At 37.6% G+C, this 14,645-nt stretch overlaps 1 protein-coding gene across 3 annotated transcripts in view; it reads right to left on the bottom strand.

Annotated features, from left to right (window-relative positions):
* Positions 1-14,645, bottom strand: part of cfap46.L (cilia and flagella associated protein 46 L homeolog) — a 134,416-nt gene that overhangs the window by 55,544 nt on the left and 64,227 nt on the right. For all 3 annotated transcript variants that reach the window (XM_018225209.2, XM_018225210.2, XM_041568660.1), the window contains 10 exons: positions 13,242-13,326; positions 11,767-11,926; positions 10,473-10,656; positions 9,369-9,522; positions 9,021-9,295; positions 7,886-8,002; positions 5,051-5,212; positions 3,576-3,724; positions 2,816-2,914; positions 1,535-1,616 (listed from right to left, as the gene is read on the bottom strand). In XM_018225209.2, coding sequence (XP_018080698.1) covers positions 1,535-1,616; positions 2,816-2,914; positions 3,576-3,724; positions 5,051-5,212; positions 7,886-8,002; positions 9,021-9,295; positions 9,369-9,522; positions 10,473-10,656; positions 11,767-11,926; positions 13,242-13,326 — 1,467 coding nt within the window. The remainder of the gene's footprint in view (positions 1-1,534; positions 1,617-2,815; positions 2,915-3,575; positions 3,725-5,050; positions 5,213-7,885; positions 8,003-9,020; positions 9,296-9,368; positions 9,523-10,472; positions 10,657-11,766; positions 11,927-13,241; positions 13,327-14,645) is intronic.

Genomic DNA, 14,645 nt, shown 5'->3' with positions numbered 1-14,645 from the left:
GAGTAATAAAAAGTAGCAATAACAATACAGCCTTACAGAGCATTTTTTTTAGATAGGTTCAGTGACCTCCACCTGAAACCTGGAAAGAGTCAGAAGAAAAAGGCAAATAATTAAAAAACTATAAAGAAAAAAAAAAATAATGAAGACTATGACTATGAACATTTTCATTCATCCAGGTCATGATATATCTAGTATAGGTAAATTTAAAACAACTGGACTTGCTGAGTAATCATTGAAGACGTTTCACTACTCATCCGAGCAGCTTCTTCAGTTCAACTAAAGACCAACTGATAAGTTGCTTAGAATTAGCCATTCTACAACCTACTAAATGTTTACTTGAAAGTGAACCACCCCTTTAACACTTAGCACTGAATCTTCAATGTAACTGTATTTTTTATATATTTGTATTTTAGAATTGAATTGATATGTTTGTTCTATTAATGGATTACTCTACTGTGTACAATGCATGCACAAATAGCACTGTATAAAAAAGAAATATACATCCATACTAAGGGGCCCATTCACTAAATTCGAGTGAAGGAATAGAGGAAATGGTTTCGGTTTTTTTGGCTACTTCGACCATCGAATTGGCTACTTCGACCTTCGACCTTCGACTACGACCTTCGATTTCGAATCGAACGATTCGAACTAAAAATCGTTCGACTATTCGACCATTCGATAGTCGAAGTACTGTCTCTTTAAGAAAAAACTTCGACCCCCTAGTTCGCCACCTAAAAGCTACCAAAGTCAATGTTAGCCTATGAGGAAGGTCCTCATAGGCTTTCCAAGTTTTTTCTGATTGAAGGATAATCCTTCGATCGATGGATTAAAATCCTTCGAATCGTTCGATTTGAAGGATTTAATCGTTCGATCGAATGATTATTCTTTTGATCGTTCGATCGAACAAATTGCCCAAAATCCTTCGACTTCGATATTTTAAGTCGAAGGATTTTAATTCACCAGTCGAATATCGAGGGTTAATTAACCCTCGATATTCGACCCTTAATACATCTGCCCCTAACTGTGCCCAAACAACTTAATATTGTGTGTCCTTTTCTTAGCCTATATATATTTGTATTACTTCTTTAGAATTGTCATTTTTATATTTACTGTATCCTTCAGATTCTCAAGCGAATAATAGTTCCTTAGCTGAAGCTTTTTTTAATACAAAAATGTGGTAAATATGTTTATCATATACTGGTGGAGGTCAGTTATAAGGTAACTCTGTCCTTATCAGGGAAATTGTGTTTCACCTGCATACATTTTTAGCTTCATCAGAAACAGCAGTTAAATACTAATCCACACAGAATATTGATTTTTTTTTTTTTTCGTTATAGTGCTTTCAAGTAAAAATATCACACAGAACAAAATTCCAGTGTAGGATTTGTTCTAATTAGAATTAGAGATGGGTCTGAACAACTTTGCAAGCTTCTATAAATACACATCAGTATAGAAAAATAAATATTATATGCTCTGTATTCCATATACAGTATATCCGTCAGAGAAAGACTGACATACACAACACAAAAAATACCTTTTCCTTCCCAACATTGTTCTCTTCCATTTGATGTTCATTCTTCTTTTTCTCCTTATGTTGCAATAGTTCTTGCCTGCAGCTGAAATGGTAACAGGCGACTTACAAATATAAGCAGTTTACTACAGGTAAAAGTATTTTGGCAAACTACATTGCCAGAAACATCTAGACACCTCATGTATTGGCAATGTAAACTGCAAACATTGACTGGAGGAGCAAATGTCTTCTTCCAGAAAACTGTAACAGTGGAAACACTGCCTGGAATGATGAATTGTGACTCATTGATGGCTAAGCCTTGATTTGGTGACTCAGGAGAGCACTAATGATGGGCGAATTTATTAGCCAGGCGCAAATTTGCAGCGAATTTCAGAGTTTTACATCCGGTGAATAAATTCGCAAATATACCCCGAAACTATTAATGGATGTCCATTGACTTGTCGTCGGCGTCAAAATTTTCATTTCGATAGTTTTTCACCCAAATTTCGTGGCGAAAGGGGGTATATTCGCCCATCACTAGAGAGCACAATCTGTTTAAATGCATTATTGTGACTGTAAAGTATGGTGGAGGAAGAATAATGTTTCGGGCATATTTTTCCTGGTTTTGGCTAGGAACGCTGGTTCTTTATAAGGAGTAAATTCACTCAGACAACACTAATTTACTAAAATGCAAAATTGCGTCCAGGGTGTCGAACGCTTGCAAATTTTTGCTATCGTTACTTCGACAAAGCGTTCAATTATTCGCCTGGCTATAGAGTGAGAATGATCGCTAGTGTCTGTCTCTTTCACTAGCGAAGTTACGCCTGCGCCCGTTAGTAAATCAGCTAAGTGCCTGAAAGCAGTAGTGAATCGTCGCCAGCGTTAGTCACTTTGCCCTTTAGTAAATCTCCCCCTAAGGCTTTTAAGCTACAGCATACAATGACATGACAATTCCATGCTTTGTGATTTGTAGTTATAGTTTGGAGGTTTTTCTTTGCCATTTTAGTATGATAATACCCCACAAACCACGTGAGGGCTATACAGCTATATGGGCAGTAGCGTAACTAGAGGGGGCGGGCCCTGGTGCGTGACGCACAGCCGGGAAACGCCCCCCTCCGTACGGCCCACAGTTTCAGTGGCGCGTGGGCTGCCGGGGGGCCCTGAGGGGGTGCGGGCCCTGGCCCGCTCGCACCCCCTGCTCCCCCGGCAGTTCCGCCACTGTATACGGGTAGTTGAAGAACTTGATTTATGAACATAGAACTCTGGCTTTATGCTCTTCTGGAGCAGTAGATGTTGGAAACTTACCTAATCTGTTCTTGTTCAGTAATAAATGTATTCCCAACGGCCTTTTCATGGTATGTAGCTGCTTGGAATAATCTCAAATCTGTACATATTTGAGAGATTCTGAAAAAATCCAGACAACCTTGATTACATGATAAATTATCAGCAATACGAATACCACGACTAAGGTCAAAAAATTGTCATTGCAGGGATTCACAATGCCCATGGGCTTTTAAAAACATGATGAGAATTGTTTTTCAAGAGCAGGAAACCCGAATCTGTAAATCTGCTTTAATCTTTAAAAAAAAATGGGCTAACAATAACAGAGCAACAGAATGGGGCATTCAGGAGTATACAGTGAAGTGATAACCTAAATAATAATAATAATTCTTCACTCCATTACACTAGTTGCCATGCCCCACTCCACCCCAAACTCCAACCATGTTGAGATTGACCCCATGTATTTCTGCATCTGATTGCTAGGACTTTCCTTGCAAGTTTGGTACAGCTAGGAAGTAACCTGTTACATGGTGTTGGGTACAGGAATGAGACAAGTGTTCATATATTAATCACTGTGAGATGGAGGAAGCCAAAGTACTATATGTGGATAAGGCCACACAACTGCCCCACCCATTGTAAGATGGAAATCTAGTGTTGTTAATAAGGCTTTAAAGCTCAGTGGTCAGAAATCTGCAACTTTATCTATTGCACACCCATTATTATCACTTCCAGGGAGTGGAAGTCATAGTCCTTTCAGCTTTGTTTATGAAGATACATTACTTACCTCAAGTGATAGAGAATTGACAGACAGCTACTTTCAACGACATCATGAGCAATCACTTCAGCAAACTGAAGCACAGGTAAAGTCAGGTGTGTGAATGAAATGCTCTGCAGTTCCTTTATTAATAAGTCCAAGTAGTAAAGGGTGTATGTCTGAAAAGAAGCACAATTCATTTGCATGTATCATCATCGTCATCATCATCATTTATTTATATAGCGCTGTCAAGATACGCAGTGCTTTATATGGTAACATATTTGTAGTCCAGTGGATTTTGAACTATTTATGTTTTTTGTCCTGAGGCCTTCCAGTTTGGAATTTCAACTTTTATGTCATTGCTAGGCCTCATTTACCCTAGCAACCAGGCAACCGTTTGACAGAGTAGAATATGAATATGGGAGGGTGTGAAAAAAAAAAGCTAAACAATAAAATATGCCCCCCCCCCACAAACCAGATAACATTTATATTTGCATTCGAGAAGTAGGAAAACGATTAATGCAAAAGCAATACAAATTAAAGATGAATACATGGTTCCTCCACCTGATCTGATCTTTTGGGCAAATGCTGAAAGATTAGAAAATGGGCTGTACTATCAAGTTTGGCACACAAAGGGGGTTATTTATCAAAGTCTGATATTATCTAGATATTTTATGCTACAAACTCTGATAAAATCCGCTCGGGTTTTTTTACGCTTATTTATTATTACATTTTCCCGAAAATTTGCTTTGGGGTAAAAAAGTGATTTTTACGTCTTTTTCCGGATTTTTCCATCCCATTCCAGCTATGAAAACTTTGGGGTATTGCACGAAACCCAGCGCACATCAAAAAATCATTGGGACCTCTCCCATTGACTTATATGCAACCTCGACAGGTTTGAGAGGCCCGATTTTCAGAGTCAGACATTTCCATCCTCTGGGTTTAATAAATTCCAAAAATTCGTGATTGTTTTAAAAGTCCCATTTTTAAAAAAAAATTGTTTTTTTCGTGATTTTTGCATTCTGAGTTTTGTTATTAACCCCAAAGTGTGTAGCCATATTGGACTGGATGGTCTACCCGTGTGTACTAGTGATGTGCGAGCCAAAATCTGCGGGTCCGGCAAGTTTAGGCTGACATTCGAACACTATTTCCAGCTCTTCCTTCCACCATCCCCGCCCACTATCTTACTCTGCCCACCTACTGCCTCCAGCAGCCTCTATTTATAGGCCACGTCTGCCCCAACTGCCCTTTTTCATGACATTAGAGATGGACAGGTCAAGCGTGGGTTTATAAACAGAGAAGCCTCACCAGGTCTAATTGGGTTTGGGAGTGGGCAGGTTCGGGTCGGTTGTGGGTCAACTTTTTGTCAATCCGCACATCACTAGTGTGTACCCATGACTAGGGAAGCTTGTAAACATTTTTTTACTATTTACAAGAACACCCCTAAGAAAAGAAGGGAGGTACCAAGAAAAAGGAAGCTCATGGCAATAATATACAGTACATACTGGTTTTCCTATGGTGCTCCGGTTAATAACATGGTAAGATGTGTCCTGCTTAAATGCATCTCTGATTTCTTCAGCACAGTCATAGCCAGCCCATTCCTCTGTGTTTGAAGGTAAAGCATCAACCGAGCCTTTCTTCTTTGGCTTTTCTTTTATCACTGCAGTCTAAACGAAGGCAAATAAAAAGATGCAATTTAGCAGAAGTTAGCAGGACCAAAAGCTAAATATTTTTAGGGCCCACACCCTACCCCAGATGATTGGGGATGAATCTGATGATCTGTTTCCAACATATATGTTAAAATTAAAGCATAATTAAACCTTTAAAATAAGTGAATGTGCTATTCTAAGGGTTTTTGTCATTTACATTCATTATTTATTTTCTTTTTATTCCAAGATATTAAGGGATACATGTGCTGTTAATATGAATGAATTTTGTTCCAACAGCGCCATCTGCTGGTCAGTTTCTGACCAGTCTGACCACAAAGTAGTCAAGGAAGTTGTCAGTAGAAAGAAAGAGGCTGTTCTAAAGTTCTTCTGCTTAGGAAAGATTTGAGAAAGGTTTCTAATTGTTTTCCTAAGCAGAAGAACATCAGAGCAACTACTTGGTGGTCAGACTGGTCAGAAACTGGTGGAACAAAATTCATTCATATAAACAGCACATGTATCCCTTAATATCTGAGAATAAAAAGAAAATAAATAATGAATGTAAATGACAAAAGTGCATAGAACAACACTATCATCAATTCTGCATTCACTTATTTTAACAGTTTACTTATCCTTTAATTACTCATCATCAACCCCCTATACTCCAGTCAGCTCTCTGTATTGTTATGCATCAGGATCTTACTGTTCCAGGGCATTTAGTGGGTGCACTAGCAATTAGTCCATGCCACGTTAGGAATATTTTATGCATTATGTTTAAACTACAATTGAATTAGGAATGTAAAATAGACCAAATAGTGGAAAATAACATTCACGTTTAATTAAAGGAAGATGTAACTTGATTTTTCAGACAAAACTATTTCAATCTTGGGCAGCCAAGTGAAAGAAACAAAATAAAGATAAAAGGATCCTATGGGTATGGCCTGTGTATCAGTGACAATCACTATCATCTCCTATTAACAAATACCTGACTTCTGCCAATGTCTCCACTACTGCCCCATCATCCTCTGATGTTTTTGTCTTTATCATCCCCAAGTTTTGTCAACTACACTATTAATCTTGCAACCTGATCCTCTCCCTCCATTGTGCCATTAACTCCACATAACACTATTTACATTACTTACTCATTATGTCTCACACCACTGTCCTCATTACTATTCTAGTAACCCCCTACTGCCACATGCATCCTACCTGTCCTTATTTGAGACCCCAAATCTTCATTAGTAGTGATGGACGAATAAATTTGCCTGTCACAAATTAGCGGTGAATTTCCACATTTCAATGCCGACGAATAAATTCGCGAATCTCCCACGAAAATTCACCGGTGAAGATTCAAAAATTTGGTCGATCGCGTAAAAAAAGACACTCGCCTCAAAATCGCTACGTGTCAACACTATTCGGACGCCCATTGACTTTAAAGCTAGCGTCAAAATTGACGCGAGCGACTTTTTCGGAAAATTTAGATTTAGTGAGAATTGTTAATTAAAATTTTAGTACGTCATAGAATTCTAAGCAACTCTTAAATTGGTTGTCATTATTTATTTATTTTTAGTTTTTAAATTATTTGCATTCTTCCTAAAACTCTTTCCAGCTTTCAGATGGGGATCACGGACCCCATCTTAAAACAAATGCTCTGTAAGGCTACAGATTAATTGTTATTGCTTCTTTTTATTACTTCTCTTTTTATTCAGGTCCTCTCCTATTCATATTCAAGTCTCTTATTCAAATCAATTCATGGTTGCTAGGGTAATCTGGATCCTAGCAACCATATTGCTGTAATTGCAAACTGGAGAGCTGCTGAACAGAAAGCTAAATAACTTAAAAAACACAAATAATAAAAAATTAAAACAAATTGCAATTTGTCTTAGAATATCAATCTCTACATCATACATACATTAAAAAATTAATTAAAAGGTGAACAACCCCTTTAAAAGACCAGTAACATAAAATTCTTTTTTAAATAAATTCATTTCTACATAAAGAAAAAAAACCACCAAGACACATTTAACTTTAAATTCGCAAAGTCTTCATTAAGAAATAAATTACCGATTCTCTGCTTGCGCGCTTCTTCAGAAACGGCGACTTGTCAAAGATCCATCGTGCGGCTCTCGATTTCTCCTCCATGCCTTCTATAGGAGATAGCCAGGGAGAAGAAATCGAGCGCAGCACAATGGATCGTTGCCCTGACGCCGTTTCTGAAGAGGAACGCAAGCGGAGAATCGGAAAGTTAGTTCTTAATAAAGACTTTGCAAATTTAAAGTTAAATGTGTCTTGGTGTTTTTTTTTCTTTATGTAGAAATGAATTTATTTAAAAAAGAATTTTATGTTACTGGTACAAGAAAATTTTTTAAACTCCTGTGGCTAGAATCTGCATGGAGGGGTGAGTAAAAATTTGTGCCATTTGCCAGGGGGGGCAGGTAGTCTGGGGGGGGAGGAGGGAGGGGGGTCTACCCAGGGTAGGGGGAGGGTATTTTTCATTACAGGTTGAATTCTATTTTTAATTTGGGGGTAAAGTTTTCCTTTAACTTTAAGGTGAACTACCTCTTTATGTGCGTAAAATAATTGGTTAGCCATTTTTATCATACAGTATATACACTGCAATTCACACTATCCTGTACAGTACCTATTATGCAACATAGGGCACAGGCTACATACAGTATATAAATATCACATTACCTCTGGTGCTTCCTTTTTGATCTTTTCCTTTCGAGAAGAAGCTGACTGCTGTTTTTGAGATGGGGTGGTCCGTTTTGGCAGTGCTTTCACAAAAGATGCAGCTGCTGGCAGTGACACCTACAGTACAAACAGATAACTGAGAGTTTAGTATTTCAAATAATGAATAAAATTGCAATATATATATGCACACATTCTCAAGCCTTGAGAAAGGTCCCCATGTGGGACCGAAACGTCGGATAAGATGTGATATTCTGAAAAATAAATCAACACAGTTTCACCAAACTACAGAGAGTTCTGATCTTCTGTTCATATATTATCCTAATTTGGATCAAGCACCTCTGGCTTCATCCTTTGGATTGAGTGCAGGCACTCAATCCAATATATTTTATTTACTGAACTTATTGCAGCAGCCTAAAGTTTCAGGTTGTCAATAGCAGCAATGATCCAGGACTTCAAACTTGTCACAGGGGGTCACCATCTTGGAAAGTGTCTGTGACACTCACATGCTCAGTGGGCTCTGAGCAGCTGTTGAGAAGCTAAGCTTAGGGCTCGTCACTAATTATCCAGCAGAAAATGGGGTTGGTCTGTAATATAAGCTGATGCTACAGGGCTGATTATTAAATTCTGATGGTAATTGCACTGGTTTCTGTGCTGCCATGTAGTAATTATCTGTATTAATTACTATTCAGCCTTATATTGTGACATTTCTATTCTATATATCTACTGTATATTGTAAGTGGGTCCCTAAGCTCAGTAAGTGACAGCAGCACAGAGCATGTGCAGTGAATCAGCAGAAAAGAAGATGGGGAGCTACTGGGGCATCTTTGGAGACACAGATCTTCCCTGCTAAAGGGCTATGGTTGCCTTGGGCTGGTACAGAAGCACAAAATGTAATTTACAACATTTCTAGCTACTACTTTAGTTGAACTTTAGTTCTCCTTTAAGACATTGTCAAGGACTAATGAGAGTTAGAATCAAAAGCCAAAGGGCTTTAAACTGGATGTCCAAGTATTACCAGGGGTTCATTCTTCCCACAGTATTAAGTTAAACAATGGGCAGGAGACATAAAGACAAAAGACATAAAGACTAAATTCACAAAAAAAGATGCTGGTGGCATATTTGATCGATAGCTTACCTGCCAAATTCTCATTATATAAGTACAGGCCATCAAACAGTGTTGTTTATGAAGAGGAGAGCTGTGGCCACTAATTACTGCCATTATTGTATGTGCCCGTGTCAAAGCCTCAAGCTGTCTCACATTTCTTAAGTCTTCAATTGATTTACATGTAGTTTCCACAACCTCGCCATCTTCAGTTTTTGTTTCATCGACCTTTACACTTTCTGAACGTTTCTGGTCTTTAGTCCTGGCTGACTTTCGACTGGGCCTTGTCTTTCCTTTATGATTCTTATCTGAACATTAAAATAAGACAGATTCACAAATCTGAATGCTACGCCCAAAACAAACAAGTCACCGATAACCTACCTTCCTCTGTGCTAGTGTTAAACCTCATCTGCAGTAAAATATCTACAGCCCAGTCCAGTATGTTAAGGGCATGGCTTACAGGAAACTGTTTGCAATACAGCCACTCTGCCAGTTCAAATAAGTACTCGACTTTCTGCCACTGTGTTTCTGTTTTCTGTAAATGGGAGAGGAATCAGAGAATATTGACCATGCATTAATACCAAATCAAATGCATATTTTTACAGAGGGCAGTCAGAATATATGATAATGTCACATAATATCTTAAATATGTTGAAGGGCTATGTCTGCTCTTTAAAAGGCTACTGAAGCATTTTGTTTAGTTAAAGTAATACTTATTCTGGCATCACTTAATGGTACATTTCTGTACAGTTTATAATTAAACTTTGTGGGTTGTTCCTGTTGCAAAACCATGACTATGGAAAGCCATTATCATTTGTTAAAGGCCTCGCTATAAAGCAGAACAGGCCACCTTGTTTCTAGACTGCTGACTTTTTGCAAAGGGAATATATAAGGCTTTGCTTACTAACAAAGAAATCTATGGCTTGCATTTTATACAAGACTGAAATGACAAACAGCTTCCCAGAACAGATAATTGTTTATAAGATCACCTAATTAACTGAGGTCTCGGGTAATGAGCAGTGATTGGTTTGTTTAAATTAATACTGTTATTTTAAGTATATATACATATACATACACACCAAAGAGTATATAGTAACCCTTAAAGACAAGGAAAGGGTAATTTAGTGAGGGTGCCAAATTCAATTCTAGAGGCTGCTTCTGGAAATATGCAAAGGGATCTGTCAAAGAGCTAAACTATACAGGAGATTTTGTAGGATGGTCTCGGATGGACAGAATGCATCCTACCAGTTGAATGTAGTTGCATGGTAAGGGTTTTTCTCCTATCCTATGATTAAATGTTTATGACATGAAATGCGTAAGGCTGTGGACACAATAAACTTTCTTCACTTTGAATCATTTGCCTGGGGAAAGTTTGCCTTCATTGAGTGCCTGCTCCAGCATTACTACAGCATTTTGGACTATTCTGGATAAAGGGTCTCTCGATAATACATGAAGCACACACACACTGAAAAATGATATGCAAACCTGCAACACATCAATTGCATTCAGATAACAGGTTAATTGTTCGCTGGTGTTTGTAGACATTAAAGATACATGGTGCCAAATGTAAGCCAAATAATCCTCATTCTCATCCTTGAATTTCTGAATGTCCATAAAAAAATTGTGACCAAGTCTTGCTTTAACCAGTAAACGATGCTTGAAAATCACTCTAGAAAGAACACACAGTTTTATAAGTAGTTTAAAAGAAAATCACGGTGGTATACAGACTGTGCATTAATGAACATCAATGAAACTCACAAAGATCATCATTAGAAATAGATCCTATACCACTTTTTAATACACATTCTCACATGAGCAGCTTACTGTACTGTACCTCTGTATGGTTGGGCTCGCTCTCTCTCTCTCTCTCTCTCTCTCTCTCTCTCTCTCTCTCTCTATACGAACAACAATGTCCGCACTCTCAGGTCTTAAAAGGTGAAAAGGTTATTTATTGAAAAGAACTGATATTTTCGCTAGCACTCTAGCCTTTATCAATAAAGGCTAGAAAGCTAGCCGAAACATCAATTCTTTTGAATAAATAACCTTTTCACGTTTTAAGACCTGAGAGTGCGGACATTGTTGTTCGATTATTCTATATTTTATGACTGCACCCAGGCACTTTGATTTTTTTGCAACGTGAGTGCCGGCTAATTTTGATTGTACAGTATATATATATATATATATATATATATATATATATATATATATATATATATATGCACCATGCACAAATAAATACACTTTGAAACACACTTGATGGTCAATGCCGTGAGTGCTTTCTTTGGACTATATATATATATATATATATATATATATATATATATATATATATATATATATATATATATATATATGTGTGTGTGTGAACAAATGATAGCACTAAAGTAAATCAAAATCAACGGATCTGGGTGCAGTCCCCATACTAATGATGCCCATGTGCTGAAGAAAATCTGCACTCAGGATTTATCTGGGTTAATCTTTTTTTAAAGAGGTGGTTCATCTCTAACTTAACTTTTATTTTATAAAATGGCCAATTTTAAGTAACTTTTTAATTGGTCTTCAATAGTTTTTTTTTATTTTTTTTACAGTTTTTGAATTAAATGCGTTCTTCTTCTGATTCCTCCCAGATCTCAAATGGCTTTGCATTTATTGTCATTGCTACTTTTTATTAATGATATTTCTATTCAATATATAATATATAGAAATATAAAGTGTTTGGTATAATGATATTGTAGAGTAACAATAACTGCTTTACTGAGTCCTACACTAATGCACTTACAGTCTATGTTTAGTACGTGGTAGAACTTGGATAGCTTCATCCAACACCTTCAGACCTGCTTCCCATTCATTTTTATCTGCATACATGTTGAACAGCAACTCGTACAGAGAAGCTCTTAGTTTTTGCTCCTCATCTGGACTTTCATCATGCCTGGATGAATCTGCAACCAATAACATATTATAGCAAATCAATAAGGCATGCTTTTATTGGAGACTGAATTGCAGAACATATAATAATTCTTTGTACTAGTCAGGAGTGTGGTACTTAAAGGAGAATGAAAGAATTTATTATTAGGGGGTGTCAATTTGTTGGTTCGGGGTACTTTACTAGTGAGTGCAGCACCACCATAGGGGGAAATTCACTAAATGGCAAATTTTTGCCTCCAAAAGCTCCGCCACACTTTATGTCACTCCTTAAGATGTTAATTTGCAGCGCATATGCTAATTCATCAAAATGCAAAGTTACGTCACGACATACGAACGCTGGCAAAGTTTCGCCAATTCAAGCAATTCATAGCGAACTTTCACTAACGTTCATTTCTGCCTAGCGAAACTTTGTTAACACACGCTCAGGTCAATTTAAACACAGCAGGTACATATAGGTCATAAATATGTCTTTATTAGAGGTGCAAATGCTTGAAGTGCCCATTTATTATTACAAATGTCCAAGAAAGCATAATAAAGACAAAAGTGATCTCTATTATCCTAGACATGAGCCCATCCGAAAACAAATGTGGCATGACCCTCAAATGGTTAAAAAAAAATAAAATCTATATATTTAAGAGTTACAACTTTTAAACATAATCCCACTTTAAAATATTTCGAAAACGCCAGCATTTTATCTTTGTTTTATGGGTTTCCGGCATACAGGATATGATGTCACTGACATAAGTTTGAGGAGGATGTAGCTTCATCTCATCAGTGAATTTGCGGAGTAGTGATCGCTTGCCTTAGCAAAAATTCCTCTACACCTGTTAGTAAGTGGCAATGTCCCTGCGGGTTGGATTTCTGGAGAATTTTCGCTGGCAACGCCCACTTCGCCCTTTAGTAAATCTGCTCCATAGTCTTTCCTCTTGCTGGGATCTTTGCTGTGGCTCTATGCTGTGAGCATGAGCAGTAGAGTAAACATTCCTCTTTTCATGTATAAGTGCTTATTTTGCTCCCTCGGACTGGCCAAAAGATGGAGCCATGGCCTGCACTTAGAGGTAAGAGATTATGTAATCACTAGAGGGAGCCTAACTGTATCTCCAGTGATTAACCCTTTACTTCTCCTTTAATGTCTGTATTTTACAATCACCAGGGCAAGTTACTTTTTTATTGAATCCACATACTGTATATACAGAGCACTGCCATATCCCAAAGTCAACTGGAATAGCATGATTCCAATTCAATTTGAAATCGCATAACACAGCATTTTATATTAACTGAACCGCTGCATATTTTGATGATCATTAGAGGTGGAAAGAAAAGCCATACCTCCCTGGGATTCCAACTCATCTACTGCATGATCTGTAGCATCCATTGTGGGCCACATATAGAAATGTGGATTATTTTCTGATTGCTTTGGGAGGAGAAGAGAGAGAGATATATAACACAACAATGACAGCTGCCCACACCATCAAATCCAGTCCCTCAGTAGAAGGCCACTTTGCATCTACAATACCTTTTATTTCTAGTGCCCTAGGGCTTTAGATCTAATGTACTCTACCAAGAATGCATGTATAATGTACGACAATGTCACACTTTAATTACCAAGTGCATAAAAGAGCTTTGTGTACATGTAATGCATTTTTGATCTGAACTTGTCAAAATCGTCTTGTTGTTTCCAAAGCTCTAATGCTAAACTGCTTGCATATCTAACGGTAATGATCGCCTTTGTAGCTGAGGAGACGAGCAACTCAGTTCAGCATATATATGCCAAACAATAGATAAGCCATTTAGAATACAGTTCTTTTATGCAGTGGCTTTGGGGCAGAGGTAGGTTAAATGGCATTCTGGGTTGAGAAGCTGAATATACATGACATCTTTTTATTTTTGTTTATTGACCTAACTTTAAGGTGCCTTGCATCACCATCACACAGAACTGAATAGCTTTGACTTTGAAAACAGCAAATGCATTAATTCAGAATGGGAGCCAGTGTGGCCCTATGTGAGAAGTTCCTAGCAACAGTGCTTAAAGGAACAGTAACACCAAAGAATTCAAGTATTTTAAAGTTTATTAAAATATAATGCACTCTACTGTAGTTTATATAAAAAAGCTGCTGTGTAGCCATGGGGGCAGCGATTCACAGAATAGGTTACATAGCAGATAACAGACTCACCTTGTCGAATTCCATTGTATTCTATTAACAAGTTTATCTGTTATCTGCTAAGAATCCTGTGCCTTTTCTCCTTTTTTAGCTTGAATGTCTGCCCCCATGGCTACACAGTACAGTATAAACTATAATAGCCTTTCTAAAGCAAACACATACCTTTTACCAATGCATAGCTACTGCACATGATATTCTAATTAAAAGGCAAAAAAATAAAATCCCATTTTTACTTTCTTTAATGAAAAAGAAACCTATCTCCAATATACTTTAATTAAAAAATGTGTACCGTTTTTATAAGAAACCTGACTGTATGCAGTGAAATTCTCCCTTCATTTACTGCTGTGGATAGGAATTGTCAGATGGTCCCTAAATGCTGAGCAGGGAAACAATCATACTTATGAACAGCAGGGGGAGCCCCCACCTTACTTCCCAGCCATGCAGAACTCAAGCAGCTTTGTTTATGATGATCCCTAAGCAGCCCAGACCACACTGAGCATGTGCAGGGTCAGGGTCAGGCAAAGATGTTTAACAAAGTTACAAGATGACAGCCCTGTGGCCAACTTTGAAA

Source organism: Xenopus laevis, chromosome 7L (assembly GCF_017654675.1).
Source record: "Xenopus laevis strain J_2021 chromosome 7L, Xenopus_laevis_v10.1, whole genome shotgun sequence".
In the NCBI taxonomy this organism is placed as follows: domain Eukaryota; kingdom Metazoa; phylum Chordata; class Amphibia; order Anura; family Pipidae; genus Xenopus; species Xenopus laevis.
The sequence above is the reverse complement of the archived record's forward strand: the minus strand, read 5'-3'. Positions and strand labels throughout refer to the sequence as shown.